Raw genomic sequence first — 16273 nt, forward strand, 5'->3', positions numbered from 1 at the left:
ACAGAACCGCCTGTCCCCACATATGTTTATGGAATAAAATTTGCTTTGTCTATGCGTGCATTTCGATTAAAACCGATTTCTCTGGGGACATATTCAGCCTTTACAGTGACAACAACATGCAGAGGAAGCATCTTGAATCCACTATTATTCATAAACTGGAAAACAAAGTTAGAAAATGTCTTTTGAGGAGAAACAAGGCCGACTAATAAATGTTTAAGCACAGATCTCCAACATCCAGTAGGAAGCAGTTAAGTACTTTTAGACTGAGTGAGAGAAAGGATTCAAGGAGAATGATGATAAAATGTTTTGAATGGCCAACAGACAACCTGCTGAGCTCAGACTGACTAATTTCAGGTTGATCGATCAGTACTCTGTGGATGCAGAGGAATTCAGCTTACGTACCACAAGAGTAGGTTTATACCCTGCAACAGCCTAACATCTTATTCCCAAACAGACACATGCAAAATTAAGATGGCAGTTAGTTACATGGGAAAAATGATCTGGACTATATCACTGATAAAGACAAAAATCAGTTAAAAGAATGTTTTCTTGGAAAAAAGATTGGAAGTCTAAATGAGGATATGTCATTATTTCAAACTGCACCTTCCCAAATAACTACACGGTTGAATGAACACTTCTCTAACAGTTAAAATATTGGATTTATAACATAGCAGTAAGAAATTATTACTTCCAGATAGCTAGCAAATATAGTATAGTTTGCAAAAAATGTCTTCCATTCAATGTTTTAGGGTCTCAAATGCTCAAATCACCTCACCTCCTTTCTCTCAACTCCATGATATAAAGCTTGACAATCAAACAGATCAAGACAGAAATAACGATTTTGAAGACTTTATATTAACCCTGAACTATAAGAAAAGGCTGCTTACTTCTTTGACAGTGGTTCTGTGTCCAGCAGCGTTCGCCGAAGTGACCGTTGATCGTCGTGGACGGACAAGTGGTCTTTCCGATGGACGCCCCGGGGCAGACATCGCCGCACTCCCTGTCGTTTTTGTTGGCCACGATGTAGTTGTCCTCCACCGAGTCGAGGATCTTGGACCAGTCCAGGGTGGAGAGATAGCAGAGATCTGGGTTCTTCTCGATCCTCACGGCGCCCCTGGTGATATTCATCAAGCTATGGAGGCCAATCTCTCGCAGCTGGAGCATCTCGAATATCACCAGGGCGTAGTTGAAGAACAGGTTGTTGCCTCGGATGACCGTCAGGTTGGGGAAGAGGCTGCTGAGGCTCTCCAGGCCGTAAACTCTAAAAAGCAGCAGATAGTCGGTGACCACTCTCAGCTTGGGGAAGCTGAGGTCTTGGAAGTCCTTGGGCTTGGTGCCGAACATGAGTAAGATCTTCAGGTGGCCTTCGATCACAGTACAGTTCTCAAGCATTCGCAGGTTGGTCGCATTGTTGCGGATGTCTTTGCTTGAACAAACTGAAAAAACAAGCAAATGTAGAAATATTTGTTTTAGAACTGCTCAAGATTTGGCTATAAATAGGCATAAACAAGGATAAAGGAGCACTTTGTGAAGCAATGTTAACTGAACTGCCATCTATTTAGTAGGTTAAAGTTAAGCATTGTCCCCAAACGTACATTATTCTTGTGCAATTGTCTGCTGAATTTCACCAGAAGTCTGCTCTGTAAACAGGACAAGACCTCATGGAGGAAGGCATATAAAAAAAAATAACCTTTGGATAATTAGAGGGGATATTTTATCCTCAAACATGTGGTCGTGTCTCTGGCTCTGATAAAGAACAGACCATCGAAGATGACATTTTGTTTAGCAACCACATATCTGACTGTGAGCTACTGTCAAATATGGAGGGCTGTCATCAAGTAGGCTGTGTTCATCCCTGGTTACTCTGTGTTGTGGAGCTTCCTCTGCAACTCTCAACCATAAAACAAAAAAGCATTTGGTAATGTATTAAAAATATGTGCCTGTGAGGTCAACTAATGCTTCTGTATTTCCCCAGTTGTAGATTTGTAGTTTTGTCAGTCGTCACCCAGACACACAAATCCTGCTTGATGAGAATTCCTCAACTGTGTTATTGCGCAGTTTGGCTGCATTTTTTCTGTTTCAATCATTTCCAACTGTACTAAAAATAAATAATAATAATCCAGCAACCAGCCACTATGAATCTGACAATCCCTTCTAACACAATCACATTACCAGACAGCCTTAATATTTTTCATGAAGAAAACGCTCCAAAAGTGAGTAACATTACCAAAAAAAGAAGAATCCTACAAATATTTCATTACAAAATCCTATACTTCTCCAGACTCACATGTTCAGATTTGTTGTCCACCTTAAAATGCCAACATACATGTTCACTATGAATTCATGGCCGTTATTGCTATAGTGATGGAACTTAAATAGAATAAATATATAGAACCTTAAAAACCAAGCTGTAAGGAAGGAAAAAATGGATGGAAAAAGATAAGGATGGCCATTTAAATTAATGGATGGATGGAACATTGAAAGACGATGGATGGAAGAACACTAGAGACGGATGGACGAATTTTACCTGGCTTGTCCATCATCTTCTTTAAACACATCTTCTAATCCACATATGGGCTGCACTGTGTCACAGATTTTAGGACTGCTGCCTTGCAGCAACAAGGTCCTGGGTTGGAAACCCGAGCAGGAACCATGCATGCTTGGGTTCTGTCCAGGTGCTGTGACTTCATCCCACATTAATAAAAATAATTTCTTCTGAGATTTCCTTTGTACTGACTCTGACTCTGTATATCATCCAGTATTGCCTATAAACATTCTGCTAAATGTAACACTTATGGTGTTCTGTATAACAAATTATAAAAGTAGCAAAGATCAGCTCAACTTTCTCCTCTCTAAAACTCTTCAGCATGTTCGCTCTGACACGACATAAACAATGAAGGCAATAGAGATTGTTTCCTCTGCAAGTGTTACTCAAGCCACAAGCCAGATTCAGTTTTCCAGTCCACGAGGGGACACAACTGGAAGTATGTGGCCTGGTGAGTACTCCGATGTGTTTATGGCCAAACCCACAGCAAAAGCTGAGCACATCAGGCCAACTTGGCAGCCACATGGAGTTAAAATTGCAACAACTAAAAGGAGCTCCTTTTACACCGTCTGCCGAGTGAACAAGACCTAAATCCTCCTAAAGATGAAGATCTTATCTACACGGGCTTTATTTATGGCCAAGCAATTATATGGGATTCAGCTGACAACACCAAGACATTCTTAACATACTCATATTCTCAAGCTCATTAAACTTAAATTTTTATTCTTATTTATATATTGATCATCAGCTGTTCTGACAATATAGTGTGATACCAAAGTATTGATACTCATTGATGTTGAAGTTCATGTTCTTGTCCATGTATTGATTCCATGATCAACTCAGTTTTTTTGGAATAGAATAACTTTTTGCTCCCGATTCAAATATTCCGCTTTGATAAAAATATGATCCTGGAAGAAAACCTAAAAGCTGCAAAATACTTGAGAGAAGGGTGGAGGTTCACCTTCCAGCAGGGCAACTAGCCTAAACAAACCACTAGACCTACAATGGAGTTGTTTAAATCAAAGCATATCCTTGTGTTAGAATGGCCTAGTCAAAGTCCTAATTCCAATAAGGAATCAGTAGCAAAAGTATATGCTCATATAAGCTTTCCATTCAATGTGACTTGGCTGGAGCTACTTTGTAAAGGCAAATTGTAAAAAAAAAAAAAAAATCAATCACAAGATATGCAAAGCTGGTAAGACACAGACTGGTTCTACAAAGTACCGACAGAAGGGGGGCTCAATACAGAAGACACAAGACACTTTTCAGATTTTTGAATTTTTGTTTGTAAAAACTTTTCAAAACAAAATGTAGCCTTGCCCTTCAGTTTCACAATAATGCGTTAGATTGAGTTGATCTATTACATAAAATCTGTGACAAAATGTGAAAAAGCTATGCTCCATTTCACTCAAAACATTCACCTAAAAACAACAAATTCAATCTGCTCGAAATCCCTCAACATTTATGACCTTCAGGGAGCCTCTCTCTCTCAAAGTCTGTTTTGTACAAGTGGAAAAAGGCGAATCATCACAGGGTGATGGGTCCAAGCTCCTATCAGTGTAGACTTTCGGTCAGCTCTGTATTTTTAGCACCACATTCCCAATAGAGAATATAATACACAGCAGTTGTGCCAACAGAAGCTCACGCTGCAAACTGGAACATGGCAGTCCTGGTGTGCAAGTGAGGAATTTCAGAGCGGCAGCAGAGAAAGAGGCGTCCGAAGCCTGAAGTGTTTCCGTGCATGTCCACAAAACTTTGGCCGAAATGGGTTTAAACTAAAACATTTAAAAAAACAACAACAACTCGAAGCAATGACAATATGGCACACATTAAGCAAAATAAACCAGGTGCCTTCCTAAAATGAAACGCTCCCTACAGTGAGCGGACTGGAAGACAATACGAAGGTTACCATGGTGACAAGGCAAGCTCCAGGTCTCCATACATCCCCTAATTTAGCCAGACGAGGTTGAAAACAGCCAAGGGGCTCTGAATAATCAATTAGATCCATTAGAGGGAGACTTTTATTGACTGCAGGCATCAAAAGTCTCAAAGAGCCTTCACCTCTAAGAGAAAGGAACATGTAAAATTTACTCAAAGGCGTAGTTGGATTTTCCACTTGAAATAGGGTAAGCAAGAAATAACATTTGTAAAAAGAGATAAAACAGTCACACAGGATGTAGAATCCTGCTAATAAAACCTCTAATGCAGCATTTGCATTAAATTAATCTTATATCATGGAGAATTTGGTAAGCAGATAAAAAGTATTGAAAACACTGAAAAAATAATCATCTATTATGCATAAACCATTGATGGACTTTTTGGGGTCCTGGTCATTTTACCCTTTTCATATATTTACAGTTTTAGTCTTTTCAGAAAAAAGGAACCATGCACCGCAGGATGTTTGTATACCGCCCGTGCATCATTTTGATATGCAACAGTTGGGTGGGTGGGTACAAAAGGGTTTGTTTACAGGTACAAAATAAAAAGAGGTTGGGCCAAAACGTCTCTGCATGATTATAATAGCGGGGAATGTTTTTGGTAAAGATGCAAATTGTCTGAAGCAGTTTTTTTATTCTGACTTTAGTAAAAATCTGATAAAGAACAAGGGTGTGATATGCTGCAGAAATGGTAATAATTTGCATTTAATGCGTTTATTATAAGCTTCAAGATTAGTACTTCTCTTAACCCTTTATTCCTTGTGCGGCCAAAGTTTGTTACATTGCGTTGGTCAATTAAAACACAATACGCACAACTGAGTTTGTTTATTGTTGTCTTTATGTGCTACAAATCTAACAACTTACAACTTGGGTTGGGAAAATATATATGATCAGGATCAATGCTACTGACAAATTTTGATGATTGTAGGTATGGTAAATATCAAATAGTAAAAAAACAAACAAAACTAAAACAAAAATGCCAATAAAAACAACAATCACCTAACCATTGTGTAAGGGATTAAAATTTTGAAATTTTGAAATCAATATCTCTAGTGTATGATGAGGAATGAAGGAAATGGCATTCACTTTTTCTAAAATTGCCATCTTTAAAAGGGCTTTCTCTTTGTCCAGAGACAATGAACAAACCACCAAGGATTAACAGAGAAACCCACAATAAATCCCTAAAAGATTGTGCATACTTGCCTGTAGATGTACAATAAATGTTTAGACTTTTAACAAGGTAGAGCAACACAAATTATTCTAATTTTTTCATTAAAAGAAGATTATGTTTTTTGCTTTATCAACTCAGCTTATCGCTCTAAAAGCTTTACTACACAGTGCTTCTTTTGGTTTTAGTGGGTGATGCTTGGAGTTGGTCTGGTTCACAATAATCAGGTTGCAATCAAAGTCAATGAGGCATAAAGGAAATCCATAGAGCTTGATCACATTAGAGAGCGAGAAAGGAAAGAAAATCCACCTACTAGATCTGACCTCTGTGACCCTGTTTACGCAAGCTTTATGTCACAATTCTGCACAATATCCTGACATGTTTCATACAGCTCCACTTAAGATAATGCAAAAAATAAACTAACTGACTTATGACACATTACCGTCCACATAACTGTAGACAAATGCAACAGTGAAAGCATCACATAAACCCAAGATGATAAAATGTCTACTTATACTTGAGCTAAAGCATTGGTTCGGAACAGAAATACTGTAATTATGTGTACCAGTTGGCTCTGCAGAAGCTGAGCTAGACCAGCTGTTCACTTTGATCTCAGCAGTTCAAACCCTCAGTCTCACTGCATGTGCAAGCCTCAACAGGATCTGATTATGATTTCTGATCTTAGGACCTAAGTAGATGTGGGTAGAGGGAGCTGGGAGGATTACAGGTTGTTAAGAGAGATATTTCCTATTACTGTTGGGACCCTGAAGAGAAGTGAGGCCCCAATACGCATGCAAGAACACAAAAACGGAGTCCGAGTTATTGAAACACTTCCCCTTTTAAGGTTTCACTGTTCTGTTGTTTTGTCACCAAGAATAGAAATGATCAGAACATAAACCCTACTGAAAAACATCCTTGAAGTGTTCATACTCACTATCTTGAACTGCCCTCCAAACACTTTGAAACAAGTTTAAACATCCTGATTTAAAGAACTTTATAAAAATGTAGTTAACCCTGTATTGCAGCTGGTAAAATTGCCTGAGGGAATTACTTACCGTCATTTCGTATTTTATTTAAGCATCATTTACAATCATTGCTGCCATTAACTTTGTGTTCCAGCTTTGATTTTTCTTTCCATAGACCGAAGGCCTGGTCCAGTACTCTGCGTTTGTCTCTGCTGTCCTTAACAGGTCATTGGTGGAGCAATATTCCTTGCTCAGTGCTTCTGTATTTAGCGGTCACTTTTTCTGACCAAAGCCAAAGACGAGGCAGTTGCTGTCAGTAACTGTGTGCCCATTTGCTCTTTTTTTACATAGAAAATACCTCTGGCTGATTTAGGTGTGTCTCTTTGCTGGAAAGAGCCATTACCTGATCTATTGCTGCTATTAAACCAATTGTACTTTGTGTTGTTCTTTCCAATAGTAGGTATTGCTGGCCCCAATGCTTCTGTTTAGTATTGTTTTTTTTCCTGGACAAAGCCATTGATGGAGATATTGTTGGTATTTGCTATATGAAATAAAACAATGTTGTACCCTTTGTTTTTCTGCCAACGTACTCCCTGCTAGTGATTGTTTCTCTTTGCCACTTTCTTGGATGAGGTTATTGGTTAAACTAGTACCATTTACTTTGTCTGCCCGTTTCTTTTTCTTATATAAAACCTTTCATTTTTCCCAGGACAAAGCGACTGATGGAGTTTTTTCTGCCATTAACCATGTGCACCATATTTGCTTTCCCACAGAAAGATCTCGTGGCTTAGTGCTCTTGTCCGCATCAGTCGTCTCACTCTCTCTCTCTCTTGTGGAAGTAGCCATTGATGGAGCCAGAGATGTTCAGAATTCATTTTTTGCAAGTCCAAGTCAAGTGTCGAGTCTTTGATCTCAAGTCCAAGTCAAGTCTCGAGTCTTTAAACGTTAGTCCACGTCATAAGTATTTGAGTGACACGGTAGTCAAAATGCAAATCACTTATAGCTGTAATGGTCTATGACACTTTTGCTGTATGGTTTACATAGAAAGCTGCATTGTGATATCTAGGTACGATTATTAGCTTAAACTGGTAAATTAAAAAAAAATACACACAAAAAAAGCACACACAGCTAACAAATTTATAGATAAATTTATTTGCTGTATTTTTCTCCAAAAATATTTTCTTTCAAAACTGACATGTTTGTGGATACAATATTATTTTGTTTTAGCAGTGAACATTTGCTAACTTTAATTTTAAAATAAAAATGAGGCCTGTGAAAAAAAGAAAAAGCTAAATCCTGCCTTTTTCTAAGAATATAAATAAAAATCAAAAACTTTTATAAAATGAAAACAAAAACAGAATTTAAACGAATAATAAATATTCTGACATAAAAAGCCCTGCAGTAACAACTAGTACCGAACTAATGTTTGCACCGCTGTGGCGCTAGTTTTGTTTGTAGCATAGATGCTAACATCAACCTTTCATATCACGCAGTGACTAACCTTTCTGGGTGGGTTTTCATGAAATTACATGTGGTGGACACATCATCCTGTATTTTTATCCCACTGATGCTGCGGTTTGCACAAGCGCCCGCAGTTGGTCATGTAGCTTTATTTCACCACTACTTATAATGAAAATAATAACACAGAGCAGGCAGGCAATCAGACAAAGATGATATTGTCCCACAACACATTAAAAAAAAAAAAAAAACATTTTTCACAAGCCTCAAATCGCAAGTCCGAGTAGAGTCTGAAGTCACTGTATGTGCAACCAACTCGAGTACAAGTCCCACACTCAAGTCCCCATCTCTGGATGGCTACATAAAAACTGCTATGAAATCCATCAAATTTAGTTGTTTTAATTTCCTATACAAAGTATGGTTAGAAACTGAACAAGGTGGCATATTGAGCTTGGTTTTGCTGCAATTGGCCTAATGTTTGGAGGCAAAGTCAACAATTTAGCACAATCAGCTGGGCTTCCTTAAATAACCTTTCGTTATCTGGCATTGAATGATAAACTGAATTTGACTCCATTGTTTTATAATTCAGATTGCATTAGATGATATGATTTGGTAGCACTGGAATGAATTTAACTGATTTGAACTAAGCTTTAACCAAACTGGATTTGATATAATTTGTGTCTTGAGATGTGAATTAGTGCTATAAAGAAACAGAACCGAAGTAAATTATAAATAAAACAGAGAATAAGTTTAAACCAGAGACAATAAGATCCCTGAAATTACATTAGGTTGCAATGGTTGCAAGTGAAAAAGATCATGAAACTCACTCTTGGGCTTGTGTAATGTGTATAATGTGGCTCTGGACCAAAGATCATTTAGTTGTCCACCTAGAAAACACAAGAAAACCCTTTCGACATACCCCTCCACCACCACATTATCTCGTTTTCCTTATTTGAGATGATCAACACGTGCTAATCTGAAAACGCCGTGAGGCGGTTCAGTGATTTGAGACTGAAATGTCAAGTGTTGTGCTGAAACAGCTAATGTCTGGGTAATCATCCACACTCCTGATGGCCATTTAAAGAACTTTGATTTTGCATGGGTGTTGAGGACAACACTTGCAGTGGGATAATAATTACCTCTTAAGTGTGAGAGCACAATAACAAGCACAACAGAGGCACTGTGTTAAAGGTAAAAGATCTGACACAACAAGCCTCCCCTTGCTGGACGCATGAGATAGCGGGTGTGCCACATAACCATCACAAAGCACGTAATTTTAAATAGGAACCTGTCACCCTGGATTTAGCAGTGATTGTTTTGTCTGAGGACAAAACTCCCTCTTTTGTATCCCTGTCAAATTTACTTATGAATTTAGAACCTGAGAACACAGTGGCTGTTTATGAGTGTAGCAGCAGTGTGATGATGGCAGTTTCGTCGCTTTATGACTGTACTCCTTGCCAAGGGGAGCTGAATCAGGGCTGTAAGGTTGCTGCCTGATTACGGGACTCGTTCCGACGAGAGCGGTGCTCAACGACAGGGTACCGGAGGCTTCTCTGCGAGCTCCTGCTGTTTGACACTCCAGTTGGAGTGATGTGTTATAGCACAAGAATCAACACAACCATTGGAGCCCATGTAAACTGCTGCAAAGCATTTCATGTGGTAAAATGCTGCTTAACAAAGATATACACAAAGTTGTAGTTTGGACAGCACCATCGGCTGTAGGAAACCAGCAAGAACTTTGGAGGTATCTCTTATACAGACATACAGCACCTTGAAAATGTATTCAAAACTGTTGAGACTATTTCACACTCTCTCACGTTACAGCCACAAACCTGCATGTATTTTATGGGTTTGCACACGACGGCCCAACACAAAGTAAAGCATAACTGTGAAATTGAGGGAAAATGATAAATTACTTTACTGTTTTTACAAATATTTGAAGCATAGCGTGCATATTTCATCAGCCCCCTTTACTCTGACATCCTTGAATAAAATCCAGTGTAACCAATTGCCTTTAGAAGTCACCCAATTAGCAACTTAATCATTTGATATGTAGAGCTGGTAAAGCACCAGACAGACAGGTTAGGGAGAAAGGAGAGGTTGTGGAGACGTTGAAAGCAGGGTTAGGTTATAAAATAATGACCCAGGCTTTGAAGTTCAGTTCATCATCTGAAGATTGAAACTATGGCACAACTGCAAACCTGCCAAGACATGGCCGTCTAACCTAGACTAAACTCTGGAGGAGCTCCAGAGATGGACGGGTGAGAAAAAAAATCTTCCATCAGCACAGGTATAAGGTGTGCACTCCATGGGCTTTTGGAGGAGTGACAAGAATGAAGCCATTGTTGAAAAGAAAGTCATAAGTAATCCCATTTAAAGTAAACCACAAGTCATGAAGAGGACAAAGCAAAGAAGGTACTCCGCTAAATATACAGCCACATAAGAGCTACAATAGAGTGGTTTACATCAAAGCATATTCATGTGTTAGAATGGCCCAGTCAAAGTCCAGTGTTAATTCTAATTGAGAGTTTGTGGCAAGACTTGAGGATTAATGCTGACAAATTCCATCCATCTGAGAAGAAGAAGCAAATCTTTCAGTGTGTAGATGTGCAAAGCCACACCCCACAGACATACCCCAAAAGACTAACAGCTGCATTAGCAATGAAAGGTGGTTCTTATGTATTGTCTCTGGATACATATGAAGGCAAAGCTTTCACATTTGCATGTGTAAAGATTTAGAAAACCATGTACCCATTTGTTGGTTTGCGATAAAAAAAAAGAAAATCGGACAGAATCCAGAAATTGTAGAGCTCTGATTTTCTTTTCTATTCATTTCTTCAAACATTTCATTCCAGTTCACAGCATGACACACATAACAACAACAGGAGGAAGACATCCCCTGATCTAAACCACCTGGCTTTTAAAGCATTGGCTCCTACCCGGACTAATTAAGGGGTGGAGACAACATTTACATTGTACTAAACTATATTCCTAGACAAATATTTACATAATTACAACTAACAACTTCAAAACTAACAATCTGGGCCCAATCAAAATCCAGAAAACATCTCCCCTCTCTCTCAAACAATGGATTTTCCCAGTGAGGCTGATTGAAAACACCAGGTCCTTGTCAGCACTGCTCATGGGCGCGCTTCCATGGCAACACAAGACTAGGTGACCTCAAAGAGAAGAGAGAATGATTAAAACAAAATATTAAATAAAGCAAATTACTTCCTCCCAACAAAAGCAATACATTTACTAACTAAATAAGAATATTGGAAGTACAAAAAACAGCACCTGTTAGGGAGGGGGTAAATCCCTCACACCATTTTCTCTCACTTCCCAACTGTGGCCTACTTTGTGTTGGTCTACCATATAAAAACCCCAATAAATACATTTGAGTTTGTGGCTTAATCTTTCACATCTTGCCAGGTTAAAGTTCAAGTAGGATTTAGAGCATAAAAAGTCCTAATATGAACTAACTGATAATATAAAAGTTAAGACGTAAAACCAGTGTGGTTACATAGATGAAACGGCTCTTGACCTTCTGGTCGATGCCAGGTATATTAAACAAAGTCCTACATCCACTAAATAAAAGCTCCCATTATTAGGTGAAACTTTCCATCAAGCTGAGCTGGACAGCGAACAACCAGCGGGTGTGAGGCCCACTCTTCCCGTCTGTGGTTCATTCAAGACTGGGAAGAGTGAGAGAGGGACGAGAAGGCAATGCAATTACACAACTTACTGTTTTGTTTTTTTTAAACAATTTTACATGATAAGATTCTTGCTCAAACTGGCTTGAAGACGTCCCTGAATCAACTCATCTCTTTAATCTGTAGGAAGGCATAAGGAGGTCTGGGCCTTTCCTTCCCTTCAGAATGCCTCCTATGGAAAACTACCATTCTGAAGCAATCAAGTTTCAACACCATGCTGTCAAGTGCGCAAAAAAGAGCCTCCCTTACCCTCACTGAAATTATTAAGTGCTCTTTATATGCTTAAGAAATAGAAAAACAAAAGTATTTTAACATAAGGGTGTATCATGATGTCACAACATATAATATGGAAGGACAGGTACTTTTTCCAGCTGTCAACACATTCAAAACCACAAGAAGGAAAATACTGTTTTTGCTTAGTAAATGCTTAAACATCCCCTGTCCATTGATAATTAAAATTAACAAATCCATTAAAATCCACCTAAAAGAGTCTCATTACAAGAACAAATAGCTTTCAGTGGGTGTTAATTATCTGGCAGCTCGTAAAATAAATACTTTAAGACTGAATCTCACAGCATGGCGTTTAAAACTAATTACTGCCAGACCGACTGGAGCAGGACCAGTTTGGGGTTTTCAGGCAAATTCAGAAAATATTTCCACAGGTTATGTCACATTTACAACATTGTTCCCCGTTAATAAGCACAACAGCAAGTAGTTCCACGTGTTTCCTTAGAAGAACTAATATTTGCTTTATGTAAAGACTCTTAATGGTGTAAAACAGCAAGTGTGCGCAAACATTAAAATGTCTCTGGGAGACGTGCAGATGGATTCATTCATTCCCATCACCTGAGTTGGTGAGCACAAAGGGATTGTCAGGACCTGTTAATGAGGACTTATTGTTGCATACCTACGCTGACTGCAGCGTCGACCCAAAAGCTTTTCATCTAGAACAACAGGCGGCTAATGCTGCCCGATTCTCAGACTTACTTAATTGGGACAAAACATTGTGTTTACAGTTCCTGCACAGTCACACAGCCGATAAGTGTTAACCTTTGTCCCTTCAATGCACTCACTGCATGCAACACCACTGCTGCTGCTGCTAGCATGCCTTTATTAACCCACCATCGCAAGCAAAACAAGAAATCTGGATTCTGCAGCAGAGTACCTGCACTCCTCAGGAGCATGATGTGTATTTATTTGCATGCATTGTTTTTTACACAAGTAAAAAAAAAAAAAAAAAACATTCTAAATACACATTTTTGGGTTTAATATAATAGTTAGTGGCCTGTTACACGAATTAGAGGAAATTGTGTTGCAAAAACACCTTTGATGGACATTTCAAAATGAAATATTACAATATACACTGCACATTGTCCTAGTGTAATAATTTTATTGTGTTTTATGGGGAAACCTATAATTTAAACAGTGAGTTTCCAAGTAGAAACAATAATTTAAAAATGTTTTGCCTCAAACTTACATGCCCAGCAGGCTCCACTTTGGTTAAACATTAGGCTATTCATTTTTATCCTCATTTATGAGGCTATCACAGTCTTTTTATCTCTGTGGTCTGGTTTTATTTATGAGACATAATTTCTAAAAAAAAAAAAAAACAAAACAGTTGTTCTTCTGGCTGTAAAATGATTTATTGAGTGCTGAAATACATCCAAACACCCTCTCTGAGTCCACCAGGATGTACCACAGATCTCCACAGCAGATCTTTCCTACCAGTGGCCTTCAAACTGTGCATCTCCTCCCTATGAGCACAAAACTTAACAGACTGTCACTTGCACTAATACGATTTTTGAGCAGTAGCACAAACTTAGGACAGGATACAGACTGTGTTAGACTGTTTAGGAGGTTCTCTGCAGGACACACTAACATAACAACAGCTTAATTGTAAACTTCATGAGTTATTTCAGACTATGGGTTATCATAACCAACCTTTATCATGCAAATGCTATATTATGGATAGTCTAGTGTACTGTATACTGATTATATATTTTAACTTAATAAATAATAATAAAGTTTATGAGGAAAAATACAGTTTTCAAATAAAAATAATAAAACAAATCTTTGTCTAAAAGTCTTAACCAGCAATCCCCACTTCAGACTGTGGGATTTTCATTTTTATTAATGTATCTTTGTTCTTGGGGCTTATCTGTCAGATAAGGGGCAAGTCAAATTTTTCAATTTGTATTTAATTTTTAAATATTTTTAAACGAATTTGTTTCTGTAAGAAAAGTAGGAGAGGGAATAGAAATATTCTGTCTATTACAATGTTTAAATTCATCAAATAAAATAACCAAAATAAAATGACATACCACACTAAAGAATGAATAAAACGTATCACAAAATGTTATTTTCATATATGTCAAATCTAGAGAGGTTTTAGGGTGATGTGTATTTTACCTCATTCGTTCATATAGTCTTAAATTCCAACAAATACCGCTAAAATTATTTAGATGAGGATTGAGAAGTGATTTTAAAAAAAATATATGGGCAAATAGGGATTTGTTAAACGTCTTTTCTTTTTTTCAGTATTTGTTTTTTTAAACTTACGCAACAACTAACTGCCTTTTAGTTTATAATCAATCGTTAATCTGCATCTGTGCGTTATGTGTTTGGTGCATAACTTTTGCTTCTTTTAATATACATTCACAAAATGATGGACAAAAAACGAAAACATTTTCAGGCGAAAAGAAACCATCAAAATAACTCGACGTTGACCGAATTAAACTAAAAATAATAGTTTTTACTTACTTTCCCCATGCGCTCCGTGACAGCTCATCACAAGGCAGACCGCGGCCAAAACACAACCCAAAGTCCGGAGCCACATAGCTGCCACCATCCAACCGCCGCTCCGGCCAAAATAAACGATAATCCCGTGCGAAGTGGGGGGTGAACCGTCCAAACCGCAAGAGATATGCGCTCAGGAAGCGGGGTTTGTTTGGCAGCGTGGGCCAACAGGTAAACAAAAATAAATAAAAGGCATGCCGGAAGATGGGCGGAGGAACGTGTCCAACGTGTTCAGTCAAACACAGGCTAACGCTGCGGGGGCTACAGTTAGCCGCTCCGTGGCAAATCTCCCCAAACTAAACACCGGCATACATGAGCATTTATGTTGTCACTCGAACGTTTCGACTACATGTAGCTGAGGTAACTCGCATCTGCAAAAGAGAGTCTAAAAAGAAGGCTTGTTTAGCTTGTTGCAGCCGTTGGTGCTGCTAGCTTCGGGAAGCTAGCTCTGCCTGCTCCGCTCTGGTTCAGGCCACAAGTCAAGTTTCCGCTGCTTTTCAGCAGCAGCCTCCACAACCAGCTCGAACTTCGAAAAACGTCACAAATAATCCGCTTGGTTTCACTGCACCTTGTAGTTTTTCAAAAGCATGAAGATGCATGAATGAAAACCACCAAAAAAAAAAAAAAAAAAGAAAAAAAAGCCGACCTTTATTTAGAGTTCAGAGGGATTCGTGGCATGCGTGGCGTAACGTTAGCGGGTCTTTCGTAAAATCCAAACGGAGCAAAAAAGAAAAAAGAAAGAGTTCAATTTAATTCCCTTTTTTTTTTTTTTTTTTTTTTTATTGAGATATATTTTTAGGTTAGTTAACCAGCTGCAGGAGTCATCCTGAGGCCTTGCAGAGATTTCACCGAGACCTTGACTCTGAAAAAGGTTGACAGTCAGACTTAGTCGCAGCTCAGAAAGCGGCTCCACTCTCTCCTTTCTGTTTGGGAGTAAAAAAAAATTAAAGAGGAAAGACGCTCCAAGTTGGCTTCACACTCTGCAGATCTATCTGCTACAATAATTACACGTGAATGTAGATAATTAGAAAAAAATGTCAGTTTTAAGTTGTTTTTTTTTTTTTTTTCCTCCACAAACACAGGTAGATTGTAGAGTCTCCAAGCTCCTGTAGGATCCCCGTCTTCCCAGGCTCTCCGCCAGTAAACAAACCCTGCCAGAGAGCCTGGAGGGCTTGAGGGGAAATACGGACTGGAGCTAAATGGATTCCAACACCAACTGATCCCACTGAAACGCGTTCAGTTTCAACCCAGCTACTCCTGAAAGTGATGGGAAAATTGGATCTATTGCTCCTCATAATTTAATGTAATCCAAAATGTAAATCGACTACTGGAAAAGTAAGGTGGGGATGCACCTATTCGACTTTAGATTAATCCATGGCAGTTTTTGACATGGGAGAGATGGCACACAAGCCCAGGGAGTCATAATCAAAATCACCCAGAATAAAAAAAATCATTTGTTAGTTGCATGTTTGCAAGTTTTATTTTACCATTATTTAAAGAATCTGGACAGCAATTGATCATCACTACCTGACTAGACAGACAGACAGATCTTTCATGACTTTTCATTCCAACAAATACAGTAAACCTGTTTATAACATTACTATTCCACAATATTTAGTAATAACAGGGTGAGAGAAATAGGACATAAAACCCTACAGCAAACACAGAGGAACATAATGTACAATGAAAAG

General features: G+C 38.5%; 1 protein-coding gene across 1 annotated transcript in view; it reads right to left on the reverse strand.

Annotated features, from left to right (window-relative positions):
- insra (insulin receptor a) overlaps positions 1–14927 on the reverse strand; it is a 61242-nt gene extending 46315 nt beyond the window's left edge. The window contains exons 1-2 of the mRNA XM_047368011.1: positions 14547–14927; positions 888–1436 (exon numbers count right to left, since the gene is read on the reverse strand). Coding sequence (XP_047223967.1) covers positions 888–1436; positions 14547–14634 — 637 coding nt within the window. The 5' untranslated portion in view covers positions 14635–14927. The remainder of the gene's footprint in view (positions 1–887; positions 1437–14546) is intronic.
- Positions 14928–16273: the final 1346 nt, after the last annotated feature.

This window comes from Girardinichthys multiradiatus, chromosome 6, assembly GCF_021462225.1.
Source record: "Girardinichthys multiradiatus isolate DD_20200921_A chromosome 6, DD_fGirMul_XY1, whole genome shotgun sequence".
NCBI lineage: Eukaryota > Metazoa > Chordata > Actinopteri > Cyprinodontiformes > Goodeidae > Girardinichthys > Girardinichthys multiradiatus.